Raw genomic sequence first — 15,198 nt, forward strand, 5'->3', positions numbered from 1 at the left:
TACTGGCTGGATGAAACACAGGACAACCAAAGGTGAGGAGAAAAAGGGACCAACACAAAACATGCTAATCGTCTTACCTGCACAGTGAAGTTGTAGAACTCCTGGCGTTTGCTCACCTCCATGAATGCCATCGTTAGCCCCTTCTCAATGCGCCGGCTAAAGTTGCAGAATGCAACATCCACATTCCGAGGCACAAACTGAAGCACTGAAGGCAAAGAGTACACGTTATTCCTACAGACAAGTACTTCCACAAGAGAGAACAAAATGAGCAAAAGAATCCACAGGACTATCACTTTTTCATGGAATTCAGGACATATTCCGTCAAACACTGGCTAAAAATACAACAGAAATAATTTTGTATTGGTGCAGTAAGTTCTCTACTCAATATATATTGCAGCAGTAATTAGACTAGCAAAAAGTATTAGTGACAAAACACCCACTGTTTTCCTCTTGTATACTTGAAGACATCCACTACATACATGCGACTAATTTTACGTGACACTGGTCAAAACTAGACACTGATCTGCCACACTGAAATCCTTAGTACCCAATGGATCAATGAAAATCTTAAAGAAAAAAGCAACAAATCTCTTCCTCATAGCTTGAAATTGAGTTTAGCTTGTCTAAAAGACGATTGGGTCCATTAATACACATTATCAGTCTAACAATTGCAAAATACTTAATTAGGAAACAATCTTTTATATCTAGATACATACATCCTAGTCTTTTACAGGAGAGAAAAAAAGCACAGAAAAGAAAGTGAGCACAGAGGAATGCATGTACATCTGTGGATTTCCTGGTATCGTCTTACCCAAAGACATGCCGTGATTAGGTTGTAGACTAATAGCAATGTTATACAAGGTTCAAGAACAGAAAATATGTCTACTCTCTATCTATATAACCACGTTAAGCAGAAAAAGACATCACACCTGCACAATTAAAGTGATGTCTTACCACACAGTTATTAACAGAGCCGAAACAACAGAAGAAACATACCTGAACAAAAGTACTATGTTTGACATTTAATAACACTCTGCCTATATACTCAGTTCCTGTCACTACCTCATTACGCAGTCAACCAACCAGGCAGGTGGTTTTGTTATACAAATAGTGCCTGAAGATTTTAAATGATACCATTGACTCTCAAAATCTATTACATGGGTAGATATTTTACTTTAGATTATTAGTAGTCATGGGCTTCACAAACTGCTGCCACGGAAAGCTGAATACTACATGAGCAATCCTCCTGCTCACATTATGTATTAGCAGCCAATCCTCCCACATTATGACAATTCTAAAAAATAGCACTTAACATGGCATAATTTGAAACTTGACTCAAGCATTATAAAGTAGCTGCACTGTATGAGTAAATTCTTCACAGAATTTTTTTTCTCTTCTCACATTCTGAAGCAAGAGAAAGAGCATGCCTATTTTGCAACGTGCCAAAAAAATTTTCCTGAATAAATCATGACATTATGGGGTTAACCACTTACTATTTACCATCTCTCAACCACAGATCCAGCAAGTATTTCGCTAACAGCCAAGAATGAAGATTCACAGCAGAACTCAGGGTTCTGACTCAACCTTGCACACCTAATCCCAAGTGAAGAAGTGAATCGCTATGAAGCTACACGGCCTCTTTGAGTCAGGAAGAACTTACCTGTCTGAACTTGGAATCTGTTATCTGGCACAGTGAAAGAAGGATGCAGTGAGAGGATCATGGGGGCCTCACCACGAAGAAGACTGCTGTTCACAAGCACATTTATGACAGCTACTGCCGTGTAAACAAAAGGACCAGATGTCACCAAGAAAACAAATTTGGGGGAAATTTTATAAACCTACAAAAAAAAAAAAAAAAGAAAGAGAAATTTCTTCAGCGTGAAATCTGGCAACACTTTAGACCTAGCCTCACACATTTCAAAGCCATATCATCAAGAGGTAGGAAAATGCAGTATTTATTTTTCAAAGACAGAGCAGAAGCACAAACACTCCAACAGAGCTGTGCCTTGCAGCCTCTGCTCCAGTGCATCAGAGACGCAACTCCCATGTGCTAGGTGTGCCTACTAGAATCACTTATGTACAACACACCAGTCCCAACACTTCTTGACTTATCACATCCCAGCATAGCAGGCACTACCCCTTGCCTGCATTCCCCTGGAGTACATAAGAGTTCCCACACAAAATTGCTGTTTACTTACTGAACCACTTACATAGCTTCTGCATTTCAGTCATACACTGTACAGTGAATACATTCCTATATCATTCACATATGACATGCAAGGAGCAAAATAAACATAAGCTGTGCTTTATGGATATAATTTTCACACTAAAGAATGCTTTCTTTCAGAGAAAACTATATACTTATTTCAGCACAGTTATCCTCTTCCAATTTATCTTCTAACTTTGAGTCTTCTTAAAAAACCCGAGGAGCCCTAGTCACCATGTAAAAGAAACGGGACTGTAAGTTAAATATAAACCTAGATGAATGTTTCCATGCAGACACTCTTATCTACCAATTCTCTGTCGCCTAAGTAAGAACAAACTGAAGGCTTTTATTTGTTTAAACATATTGCAGCATCTTCTCTCCTTCAGAGAGATTCTCTCAATATCAAGGACACTTGTTTCCCATCTTTCCCCTCCCCACCCCCTTTGGTTTACTCCCCCAGTTTGCTTTATTTACCTAAGGTCCAACACAATGGCCTCACAAATCAATAACCAAAGCCAGAGACCCAAAGATTCTGATAAATGTGCACTCCCTAGACAAAGAGATGCTAGCACCTTTCAGGCTTTGTGCTGGTGATGGGATACGTTAGATAGATTTAACTTCAAGATCAGCCTTACAGAAAAGCACAGCACTACTTAAATGGTGACCCATGCGTTCCTTACTGGTATTCCTGCAACAGTGTAAAGTGATGGCAATTGCTGTTTAGATGAGACAGAAAGCAGCTCTTTCCTGTCCTCTATGAACATGCATTTCAAATAGATCATCTTCACCAGAAGAAACTACTTCAGTAGCAGAAAGAAATAAAAAAAAAAATAATCTATGCTGCTCATTATTCATTTCTTCCTTCGTAGCCCACAAATATATGCAACATCCAGCTTTTATTTTAAATAGATTTAGACCTAGAGAACTCAAATTTAATTGATATGAATAATATGCACAGCTCTTTTCAGCTCCTGTTATCTGAAACGTTATCCTTTTATCTCAGGATGAAGTGATCTCTGCAGCTTCAGTTTGTCAAACAGAAACAGCAGTTATAATGGGTAAAACATGCCAGAAGAAAGTTGCCCATTACTTGCAAAGGGGACTACTTAAAAAGGTGAGAAAAAGGGGACTTAGAATCACAAATCCCAGTGACAATTTGCTGGTGATTACTAAAGCAATATATGCTGAGGAAGAGAGGCTTAGTGTAGCCAGCATACACATATGCACTAGCGTCAGGTATTTCAGACAAGAAAGCAATCCCCTGTTAACTCAGCTGTCTCCACCTCTGACCTGCTGCAATGCACCATCAACACAATGAAAGCAGTCTACCCTCAACACCCCCCTGGAATTTTGCATTGACTTTTTTGTCATAACTGCTAATACTGTCCCCTTTGTGCTTCACTGCAGCAGAAAAGTGACAGCAACTACAGAAGAATGGAAATATAAAAAACAACAACCACCTTTTAAGTGTAATTTTGAGGTAGGTAAATTAGAACTACTACAGGTCAAAACAATAGCTATTTCTGCTTGTGTCAAGAGTTAGCACTCTACAACCCAATTCAGATGACAGAAATAATATAGTCATGTCACTATGATGCTGTCTACAAGCTAATTCATAGAGAAGTTTGCAAAGTTATGTAGGATAAATGAGCACAGCTCATGCCTCTTGATTCATGAATGAGAACAGCTCCTCTTGGCACAGCCCCAACCATTCAAAAGCCCAGCCGTCCACCCAACCCTCCTGGAGGTTTCACCTCTACTGCCAGGACAGTTAGATGCTAACAGATTAGCTAGCTGAACCACCACATTTTAGAGTGACACTTACTAAAGTAAACAAGCACAAATTTCTTATATAAAACAAGTACAAATTTCTTAACATTTTGGGCCAGAAAGACGGAGAATCATGCAAAACTCCATGTGCACTTTGGAGCCATTCCCACAGCAAAAGCAGAAACCTTCAGTAAGAACAGAGAACCCTTACACCACCTCGAGAAGCCATCCCTTCTCCAAAGTGCAATGGCTAATCCAACTCTGCTGTTTCCAGGGAAAAACCTCTCATTCAAAAGAGAGTGCTTCTACTACAGAAAGTTTCCAAGCCTCCATTTACTAGAGGCTAGAAGAGAGGGGGAATCATCACTGTATGCTTACTCTGTGCCTTATGATGTTCCCTAAACATTTGCTATTCATTATTGTCTGCTAAAATATTTGATTAGACACAACTTTGCTACAATCTAATTCATGCTTACACTCTACTGTACTATGCTGTGTAAACACCTGGCAGAAAGCATAAACAACTGATTTCCTTACCACCACCTTATTAAGTATCCCATAAAGAGCTTGCAGAGAGCATTTAACTTCCTGAAGATGGACTACAAAGGCTCACAGGTCTTAAAAATGAAACAAAGCTTCTGCTTCTATGCGCTTCAGGATCCTAAGGCAACAATTCTCTCACCATTTTTATGCACCTGAACAATACCAGCCAGAATTCCAGCAGCCATGAATAGTGATGAAATCAGTGCAAGCCCACAAGGTGGCATCTTTGAAGGGAGCATTTAACTGCCTGACAGTGAACTGATCTTACTTTAAAGGCAGAGGTTTACTAATTTTGGATTACAGAAGCCAATAGGCTAAGGACGGCCCCCAAAACACACATTAAATACAGCAACCAAGTGACTGAGGTATACATTATGCTGCATGATAAAACTCCAAGCCCAAATGAAGCTGGCAAGAAGCTTTTTCCTGTTGGCACAAACTTAATGGCACCAGGGGTCCCAGCAGCAGGTCACTGCCAACACTATTTTATTTCACACCCCAGTGCAACAGAGCTAAGTCAAGGGAACACTGTATAATAGATCTTATCCAAGTGTCATAAGGTTTACATTAGCGTAAGTTACCAAAAATTTCTCTTATTCAAACAATAGGGTCTTATTCTTTTGCAGATGCAATACAATGAGACCAGCTGGAAAGAACTTTAAAATTTTAGGTTATTCTCACTTTGCTGTAAGGACTTTTTCTAGGAAAAAAATGACAAAAGCTTTTTTCATTAGGCAGGATTCAAGCCTGCCTCTTTTTTTTTTCCACTTCAACAATTCAGAATATTGGATATAATAAAGACACAGAGACCAAAAATTCAACTGAAAAAGTTGGAGGGTGGGGTGGGGGGAGTTTTAATCAGTGTTAAACTTGTTTTGCATTTCAGCAGCAGTTATATCCATTGTTGCCATGGATTTTATTTTTAAAGCATGCATTACTACAAAGTTAAATTTAACAAGACTGTCTCCTGATTTACTGTGCATTACATCACAGCAAGGGAACAACATCTGTGAGCTGTAATAGGAGACACAGTAAAAAAGTAGCTTAGAGAAGTGCACAACTTTACCATAACTTGCAAATGTACACACGGTTCCAGAGTACTCTTGACTAACAAAAGTCAAGCCTGATTAATTAAGTTTAGCAATACACAAAAACTCTGTTTAAAATTTTGCATTACATCACCACTCAACATATTGATACTATAGACAGCTCTTTTTAAAAAAATAACAGTTTTGTTAGTACTCTACTGCTAGAAGTGAAGACATTTGCTAGTGATTATTTTTAATGGAAAACCAATACCCAAGGCATCACAAAGAACACATATGATAGCAGCATTCTAGCACAAAATAAGCATAACTGATTCCACAGAGATGTTCTCTCCTTTTGATAAAAAAGAATTTGCAATGAATGAAGCCAGACTAACTGCATTATTTATAAAAACAGTTGCTTCTGAGAAGCCTTAGGGCCAAAACATCCTATTGAGAGCTTTACAAGGCAATAGTGGGCATGAAAGAAAGGAATTTAAAGGGCAATAATATAAAGAAGCAAGATATCAAATGTTTGTTTCAATCAACCTTCAGATATTTACCAACAGATTTTATCTTACTGCTATTACTGTAAGAAAGGGTAAGCGCTTCCATATTATTGAGGCATGTAAAGTCATTAAAAATTAGTGTAGTTCATCATGAACTTTTGACTTCTACTTGACCACACCCGTTTGCAAAATCTGAAGGTATAATTCACAAGCCACAAGAAAAATCTCTTATTTACAAAAAACCCTAACATGCTTATGGGCAGGTATTGTTAAAGGACTTAAACTACATGTATTGCCACACACAGCGGCAGCTCACTGTGGCTGAAGTTTGGCAGAAATTTGTAACGCTCCTATCCTGACTGAGTAGTAGAGAGGTTTATTCTCAAACATCAGACAGGAGTTGTTTAATTATTGAGTGCAGTGATTATGGCAAGAGCTGTCAAAACACTTTCTCCACACAGATCAGCAACCAGAAGTTAAAGGCACCAAGGGATTCTGTGCATGGAGAAACTCAAGTTATGTTCAAGAAACTGCTACTTGACTTCGTAACGAAAATGAGATCATAGACTCAAAATGTGGCACTGAGCTATCAAAACTGGACGAATGCAGACATGAAAAATTGCAAGTGCAGCTGAACCTGCACCTACACCATTAATTCCACTAAAACATTTAGTTTTGTCCCCAGTGTTTAAGTATCTGATTATACAGCAAAGGTACCTCCAAACTACCTCTGCAGTCTTTTCCTCTCAGATAGAGGGTTTGAGACAAGAGGGGGGAACAAAGCCTTTAAACGTCATCTGAACCAAACACTCACTTTGAGGTTAGGAAAGAACACTGAAATATTTTTCAAAGATGATCCTTTGAACATCAAAGCAGAAGAAGCTTTCAAAAAAACCCCAAAAAACAACACCCCAACCCCAGAGCACAGCAATTCCTAGCCCTGTGAGTGGAGGACAGACAGGAGTCACACCTACTTGAAGGCTTAAAAATAACATCTTACCATTGCATACCTGATTTTTCCCCCCTTTTCCATCTGCCAAAACCTGCATATGGGATTTCACCATCTCCCCCTGCAAGCGTTGATGGCCTCACTTAAAACACAAAATAGCACAAGACCATGCAGAAGGTTTTGCTGTATTTAAGGTGCTAAGTATATATAATCAGATAGCAAAAGAAACAGAACTCTTTAGCAGGTATTTTGGAGGATAAAAGCTTTTCAATTCACCAGCCAAAGGAGGTGAGCAGTAGAGGCTGGGCACTGCTTGCTCACCTCTGGTAAAATCAAGAAAGGTCTGTCCTAAAAAATGATGACATTCCAGAAGTAAAAAAAGCTGATTTTATATTTACATTAAAAAAAACCAAAACATGACTAACATTGAAGTCAGAATAAACCTCTCTCTGATAATAGTGCCACATGGGTCGTTTTTAAATCACTTTTAGCCCGGGAACTAAACCCACTATCATATTATATTGATCAAAAAGTACTTGTACACACTTCATACCACTTACCTCCAGCTCTACTGATCGCCTGAACTGAACTCTGAGCACTTCTCTGATGGATTCACTGACATTTTGTAGAACAGCTCTTCGGGCCAACACTGGAAATTAATGTCCATCAGTAAATACATTTTAGCTTCATCTGTTGGGCTTTGGTTCAAAGCTGCATTTTCAATTGTGCAATGCATGAAAAAGCAGGCAATGAGATCAACTGCATCAAACAGGTAAGACAATGGACAAGGAAACAGGTAGAGGTGTGAATGTATCCTAAAAAGTGACAGTACATACAGTTTAAGGATCTCCAGGCTTAGTTTCTCTTTTGTTTTGTTTTTCCATATCTAGTATCTTTAGCATTCTAATAAAAGAATCTTCTGAAGAGCCACTGAGGCATTCAAATAGGATCTGAAAGTCACAGCACATTCAGTCTGACCTGTGCACAATGAGCCTGCTATCATAACGCAGTTAAAGTTTTGTAGGCAATGCATGGAATGCAGATGAGGTCAGAAAAAAGCCACAGAAAATATGCATCTACTTTTCTCTTAAATAAAAAGTAAACAAATGTGACATTAATTACTGAAAGCGATATATCGACCAAATAAGAAACTGTTTAAAACTACACACCCGTATGCATATCATGTCTGTTACAGTCACACTTGAGACTGTGACTATGGTCAAGGAAACAACCAAAAAGCATCATGTTGTCATCCTGCATTTACTTTCCTTCAGTAACGTGCCTACAAAACTACTCAAATTACAGGTTTAAAAAAAAAAAAAAATAATCTTCCTTATCACCAGCATAGCCAGCTCCCCTTCATATCTGGAGGATGAAATTATGCTCATTCTGCTTTACATATTACAGGTAAATCTTAATGGCAAAATGTGTTGTTTACCACAGAACATGCAGCACTTCCACAGCCTCCCTGGATTAGTTTGCTGGTATTGTTTTGTTAACAAGCTAGGAAGAGGTAGGAAAGCCCCAAAAAAGCAAACAGATGCAGAGACAATTAATTTTGAAACACACTAAAAATCACTTTTTCTGGTTACAAACACACCAAATCCAATTGGAGTAAGTATGGAACAAGGGAAAACTTAAACATAAGCTAGTATGGTAGAATTATAAAAATGTTAACAAAATCCAAACATTTTTTAAACCAACTCTCCTCTTTCACATTACAACATTACCTCACATGCAGGTATTTTACAAACAGCAGCAACAACTGAAAGGAGAAACTTACTCAGTCAGAACATTTAATAGGTTGGCAGAACAGTACCATGACAGTAATGTGCATTTACAACCCATGAAATGACAAAGCAGTCTCTAACTCAGCATACTTGTATATACGCATCAGCAATTTTAGAAGACAATTTCATTCCCTGTGCAGCGCAACATATGTAACTCACTACTGCAACCAACTTTGTTCAAGTGAATTGTATTATTTACAAGAATAAATGAAAAAATCAATGCTTTTTACAGCTGTTTTGCCTAAATTTACACCGTGTTTCTTTGAGAGATTCACTAAGTTAATTCAACATCTGTGATTTAGCTAGGGGTCATATTACAGTAGCTTCTGAAAAACAAAATAAAAACGTTAGGAATATCTTACCTGCAGTGACTAAGTAAGCATCGGGAACCGTGATGTCGCAGACGTAGGGTTGCCTGGTAGTAGTCATGGCAGAGGTTATGACCATAGGTGCAGATGGAGTAGCGGTCACCAGAGGGGTGGAGGAAAATGTCCCCAGGCTGCCTGCAGCAGTCGTGCCATGGCTGCCCACAGCACTGGTGGCAGTGGTCGTGGGGACAGTGGTGGAAGCAGTTGATGCATCATTACCAGCAGTTACACTGCTTCCTGCTGGAACTTCATATCCAGTGGGAGGGCTGGAAGTTGGAGGAAACTGCGTGGGAACAAACGATGCGGTCACGGACAGAGATGCTGTGGGAAAGGGCATCATGCTGATGGTGTCAGCACGTGACATCAGGCTGTCAGTGTCTGAGGGAGGAAGGGCTGTGTGGGCACTGCCCTCACTGAGAGATGTTAAAAGCAGACTAGGATTAACTGTAGCACCAATATCCTCATCAGAAGCCAGAGCAGTTGAGAGCAGAGATGAAGACACATTTAAGACAGGAGTTGCCGGAAAGATCGTAAACAAAGAGATCAGATTTGTTTCATTGAGCAAGATGCTGCTGGTAACGGACTGGATGTCAGAAGCAGGCAGCACCAGGGTAGGAACCACGGAGTAAGAGGTGGAGAGTGAAGGCTCCAACTGAGAGGTAGCTCCTGTAACAGCTGAGGTAAACACAACTTCAGAGCCCGCTGGCAATACTGAGGGTGTTTCCAGGAACACAGATGACTCAGAGCGAAGATGTGATGACAGTGTTATTTCAGGAACATGTGCACCTGGAACAGAGGATGCATTTGAATACAAGTATGATGTTTGGTCGAGAGGGAACTGAGAAACCTCGCCATCAGTGACAGAGCTGACAGTGGTAGCTAAGTCCCAGCTGGAAACATTCTCAGAAAGTACTGATGTCCCAGTCAACAAAGTCTGAGGTAAGAGAAGTGATAAATCACTTTGCATGACAGAGTAAGAATTTAGTGCAGCCGATGATAGAGACAAGTAGCTAGGTTCAATAAGAAATGGTGTTGATAAAAGACTGGATGAAAAATCTGAAATATTTAAAGAGGGTTCCTCCCTTGTAGACGTCCTATCAAGCAAAACCACAGATTCTGATGGCATCAATTCTGGCAACTCCAGCAAGGTTGTACGACTGACTGCAAACGATGCTACCGGCTCACTTGGGATGAAGGTAGAGTCAAACAGAACAGTAGTGGCACCAGTCAGTCCTATGTGAGTGCTTGGTGTCAGCAAAACTGTTTCCAGAACAGGGAGGGAAAACTGGGCAGAGATATCCAGTGATGGTCCTCCAGGGAGCTGATGGTAGGAAGGAGAAATTGTTATAGGTGTTCTAGTGTTAAGGGCAGTGTCCATAGTGCTTAATAAAAACATGCTTGAATCGGGCATTTCTGTGTATCTTGAAGAAAATGAAACAACTGGTCGTGATGGAAAAGAAGTATCAAAAATCTCAGGTGCAGGCTCCTCTAATTCATACCTGTCAGCAATTATAGTTGTAAATGGAGTTATGCCTTGTACTTCAGAAGCTTTGATGGACAAAGTTTCAGCATCATCACCTGAGCCCATATCATGTTCTGGGGAAAAGCCTGCTTCTGGCAGAAGTGAAACTGAGTCACAATACAGACAAGAACTGTATGATCTCATGAAAGGCACTGGACTCATGAGCTCACTGACAAGCTCTGATTGACTTGGTATTTCTGAACTGGCAGGCAAATTTGGTGCTGTACTGGAGAATTCACGTGTAAACAGGCTGGTATTAAGAACCGTATTAGAGTCCAAGGAAATGGTAGCTGAATGAAGCGGGAAAGAAGCAAGCAGAAGACTAATGGGAAACAAAGCAGACTCCATACTGGGTGGTGAAGCTGGTGTGGCCCAAGGAATGCTTGGAGTGGGGTAGGTCCTTAGACTGAGAGTTTCTGCTGCCCTGCTACTCACATCGGTGTAAACATCACCATGCAGGCCTGCACTTTGTGCTGTGGCATCTGGGGTCACAGGGCTAGTCTTATCCAGCAGCTTGAGATGAAGAGGCGAGCCTTCTGAAGCAGCCCTGAAAGGCAGAGCTGTTAAACTTGCATTTATGTTTTCCCAGACTGCAACTCCTGTCTCTGAAGGAATGGAAGTGAAATAAATAGCTGTATTTGGAGGGTACAACGGCAAGTCTCTGCTTGCTGTTAGCATTTCACTATCTGGTACAAAAAGCTTCAAGTCTGTAAGAGTATTACGCTGTTCAGGGATAGCGCTCAATGGAGTCTTTTGCTGTGCTGTTTTTGAGATACCATAAGGTGAAAAAAGGACAGAAAACGAAGGTGTTAGCAACACAGTTTCTAACATTTCTCTTGGTGGCTCTACTGTATTAACTGAGTGATGATCTGTTAAAACTGTGAAAGACTTAAGTGGAGGAGTCCACTGTGCCTTTGGAAATGAGCTAATAAATTCATCGTCGCTTAAGAACGCTTCATTGCTTGTTACAGGGACATCTACCAATGGTGTATTTTTCCCTTCTGAAATCCTGATCATTTCTTCTTGGTTAAATAAAGTCATGTCAAAGGGAGTGGTAACTGATGATAAAACCGTTTGAAGGAAATTACTTTCTTGGGACGCCAAAGTACTTTTTGCTAAGGCCATTTGTGTCCTGCTGCCTGATATGCTTTGGTGCACCTTTGAGTCCATTGAGAAAAAGGAAAAATTTTGCTGCTCCAAGGATCTCTCATCTAAATAAAGCAGGAGAGAGAGAAAAACAAAACACAAAACCCACCAGATTAGCACAAGCAGTAAGACTGCAGCGAGTGAATGTTACACACAGTATGTCTGGAGACAACTGCCCAGAATTCAAGGGCTAAGACAAAACCTCTCAGTATGTGAAACACCTCCCATGAGCGAGTCAGCACAAATAGTAAGATTCCCTGTGAAACACCATTCCCTGGAAGCAAGCAGGACAATAGTAACTCCTCTCTCTCTGCACCTACTTGCCTCTCTACAGGAGCACTCCTGCAAATCCCATGGAAGCACAGAAAGTGGCTCCCTCTTACTTATACAAGGCGACAGTGCATTGCAGCTAATGGTCTCACAAAGGAAACAAACCAAAAAGGGTAACAACAATGCAAGGAAAACTTTTGCATAACTTTAGGTCTTCTGCTTTCCTTTAGTATCACTTCATTTCCTCCAGTTTTATTATTTCTTAATATTAGGCTCACTAGCATATCTGTTCTGCTTCAAGGACCAGATCCTCCCTCTCATACCACAAATAAGTGACACATGAGAAATGAAGATGTGTTCCCTTTACGTAACACTAACATGGACCTGGTATCAGCTACAAGAATTCACCAGTAACATGTCCACTAGCTACATCGTCAGCCATTCATTTAACTTCTGGCCTTTTAGCACTCAGTGACAAATTGCTTCATTACACAATTGCCATCTTTATTCACAACCTGCTGCAGGAGTACTCTGTTTATAGACCACCTGTACTACAATTTTCACTGCCCCAAGTTTACAGAATTCAAGTAGTAATAGCTGGGTTCAAACACAAAGGAGAAAAAGCTAAGAATTCACCAGGTATTTTAACAAAATACTTGCAAAAATCATATATATCATTTGCAGAACTTTACTATAATTCCTCCTCTCTGGCAAAAGTGTTCTCGAGGTTACAGAGAAGATCTGCATATAAGCTTTTTTCCAGCCATGGATGCGTTTTGCAGAGAAAAGGTTGATTATTGCTTGAGTACTTTTCTGAAATGTCAAGACTGGATTAATAGCCTTCAGAGCTGAATATTAAAGGAAATCACAGAAAATTGCTGCAGGATATTTTTCAAGGATACGCACAAAGGCTTCATCCTTAAATTATCTATCCCACTTGATCACCCTGGTTTCATATGGGAGTGTCCACACAGTGCTGCTGGAACCTAACAGCAACGAACATTAAAAAGACCGGGGAGGGGGGAGAGAATCCCATCCAGTTAAACCACCAGGGATCAGTTTAAAAGAAAAATGAACATTCACAGTATAAAGTGCCAGACAGTGCTACAGTACACTGCTCTACTGTAACTACACTTGTAACACTTTAGAGGATACCTTGAACTTAGTAATCCATGGTGGATCTGGCAGGAATAGCTCGCCTATCTGTATGCACCATTGTCAGTCTAACAACATTTTCCAAATGTGATAAACTGCTGCATTCATCCCCTCCTCCCTTCTCTGTTTGCTGAATTACTTGACACTTTTCAAGCACTGACATACCAACTTGATAAATTTTGAAGCTGCTGATCTGAAAAGTACAGGAATTAATGCAGAGAGCTAATACCACTGTACCACTGATCACACCTGATCAAATATGAGCACTGTGATTACATACTTTATTTTACAGACCCCATGCACAATGTTTTGCAGCATTGCAGATATTATTCTCTGAAGTAGTCCCAATCCATTTTTCCCTCCCGAAACTCACTGTAGGCATTGCCAGCTTTATGATGCTTAGTTGTGGTGTGATGATGAAATATACTGCCTTACAATGCCCTCAAGGCAAAAAAAAAAAAAAAAAAAAAAGAAGAAACAACAGGTACACCCTTGTAAAAGCTATGTAAGACAAATACACAAGCCCATCCTTGACTTCTTCCATGGAGGTCAGCTGTTTGAACACAGCACAGTGTGGCCACCACAGAACAACAGCTTTCACTACCAGTTAACATGGGCAACAGACAAAGCAGTTCCTAGCAAGCACAGAATCAAAACACAGACCCTGATCCAGGCCCGTTTGATTACCAAAAGCTGTTGAACATTTCTCCTCACTAAAAGTCTCCCTAGCCTCGCTTCTTCCTCTGACTTAGGATTCCAGCCTTTATTTTTCTCTTTGTGACATCTTGAGTAAGCAAGGAGTTACTAAAGGAAAAGACTTAAAAGGCTATGAAACAAACGCCACCACAATGGATCACTTCTCTCCCTATATGCATGCACAATTCTAGCCAGCCCTGTAAAATCCAGTCCACCTTGGTCACACTTTGGACACCTAGCACTTGCTTACAGTGAATTCCACATTGCAGGCAAACATACAAGTTCTTCATCACACGGCTTCCTATTGTAAATCCCTGCAGCAGCCATGCAAGACAGCTGTGGTAGCTTCAACACCGTATGCATGGTAAACTTGCAGTTGCTACACATGACAGTTAATATGACCAGCAAAGATGAATACATAATAATTAGCAGCTGCACTCTTCATCACACATCTCCACAAATCTTTCACCCGAAGCTAGAGGTGATTCCATAAACAAAACAGTTTCACTGCCCATGCAGTGCATCATCATCTTCCTTCACCCACTGAGAGCTCCCTTTACCTTTGTTCAGTTTGATAGGGAAGCTCTCATAAGGCAAGAGTCTGCTGGAAGTGACTACAGGTCACAAAGATGTCCTGAAGAGTTACTTGCACCACCATAACCTGTCCCATAGACATGCGTAAGAGGCAAGGCCGATCTTTGTTTTAAATTCATTCTGACTTTAGAATTATTTATTTTCTTGACAGTCTGCTAGTATTCTTTCCTTGAAAGACACAAAGTAACAGTAAATAGTTTTATCATACACCTGTGCATCTTTAATATAAAGACTCTTGCCACTGATGCCAGGAAGGAAAGAACACAATTTCTGAAAAAGATGTTTCATTTTTTTAAGGAAAACATACTATGTCTTGAAAAAGTTACAAGCTATAAGATGAGGTAAGAGCATTGTTACTTGAGGTAAGTGGAGTGGGAAAAATTCACTTGTGCACATAGGATTTTGAAACAACTCATCAGCAAGTTTGCAAGCCAATGTTCCGGGCTATTTGCTTTGCTTGGCATTTTAGAAGCAGGGAACATTAGTGACATGCCATTAATAATACAAATTATTGTTTTCTGTCATCTCCAGCAGAACAGTGTACTACTTGAATACTGCTTGTCAGAACTGTGCGCGCCTCTCATGACAAGCAGATGGGACGCGTGGCAGATGTGCCTGGGAGCAGCCAGACAGCCCACAAAGAGGAAGGAAAAGC

At 40.2% G+C, this 15,198-nt stretch overlaps 1 protein-coding gene across 5 annotated transcripts in view; it reads right to left on the reverse strand.

Annotated features, from left to right (window-relative positions):
- The window catches only part of KIAA1549 (KIAA1549 ortholog), a 152,900-nt gene that overhangs the window by 68,810 nt on the left and 68,892 nt on the right, over positions 1-15,198 (reverse strand). For all 5 annotated transcript variants that reach the window (XR_005828051.1, XR_005828050.1, XM_040595553.1 and 2 more), the window contains exons 2-5: positions 9,155-11,893; positions 7,563-7,651; positions 1,661-1,838; positions 78-205 (exon numbers count right to left, since the gene is read on the reverse strand). Coding sequence is in view for 3 of the 5 variants with exons in the window: in XM_040595553.1 (XP_040451487.1) it covers positions 78-205; positions 1,661-1,838; positions 7,563-7,651; positions 9,155-11,893 (3,134 nt within the window). In the remaining 2 variants the exon portion in view is untranslated. The remainder of the gene's footprint in view (positions 1-77; positions 206-1,660; positions 1,839-7,562; positions 7,652-9,154; positions 11,894-15,198) is intronic.

Source organism: Falco naumanni, chromosome 5, assembly GCF_017639655.2.
Source record: "Falco naumanni isolate bFalNau1 chromosome 5, bFalNau1.pat, whole genome shotgun sequence".
Lineage (NCBI taxonomy): Eukaryota > Metazoa > Chordata > Aves > Falconiformes > Falconidae > Falco > Falco naumanni.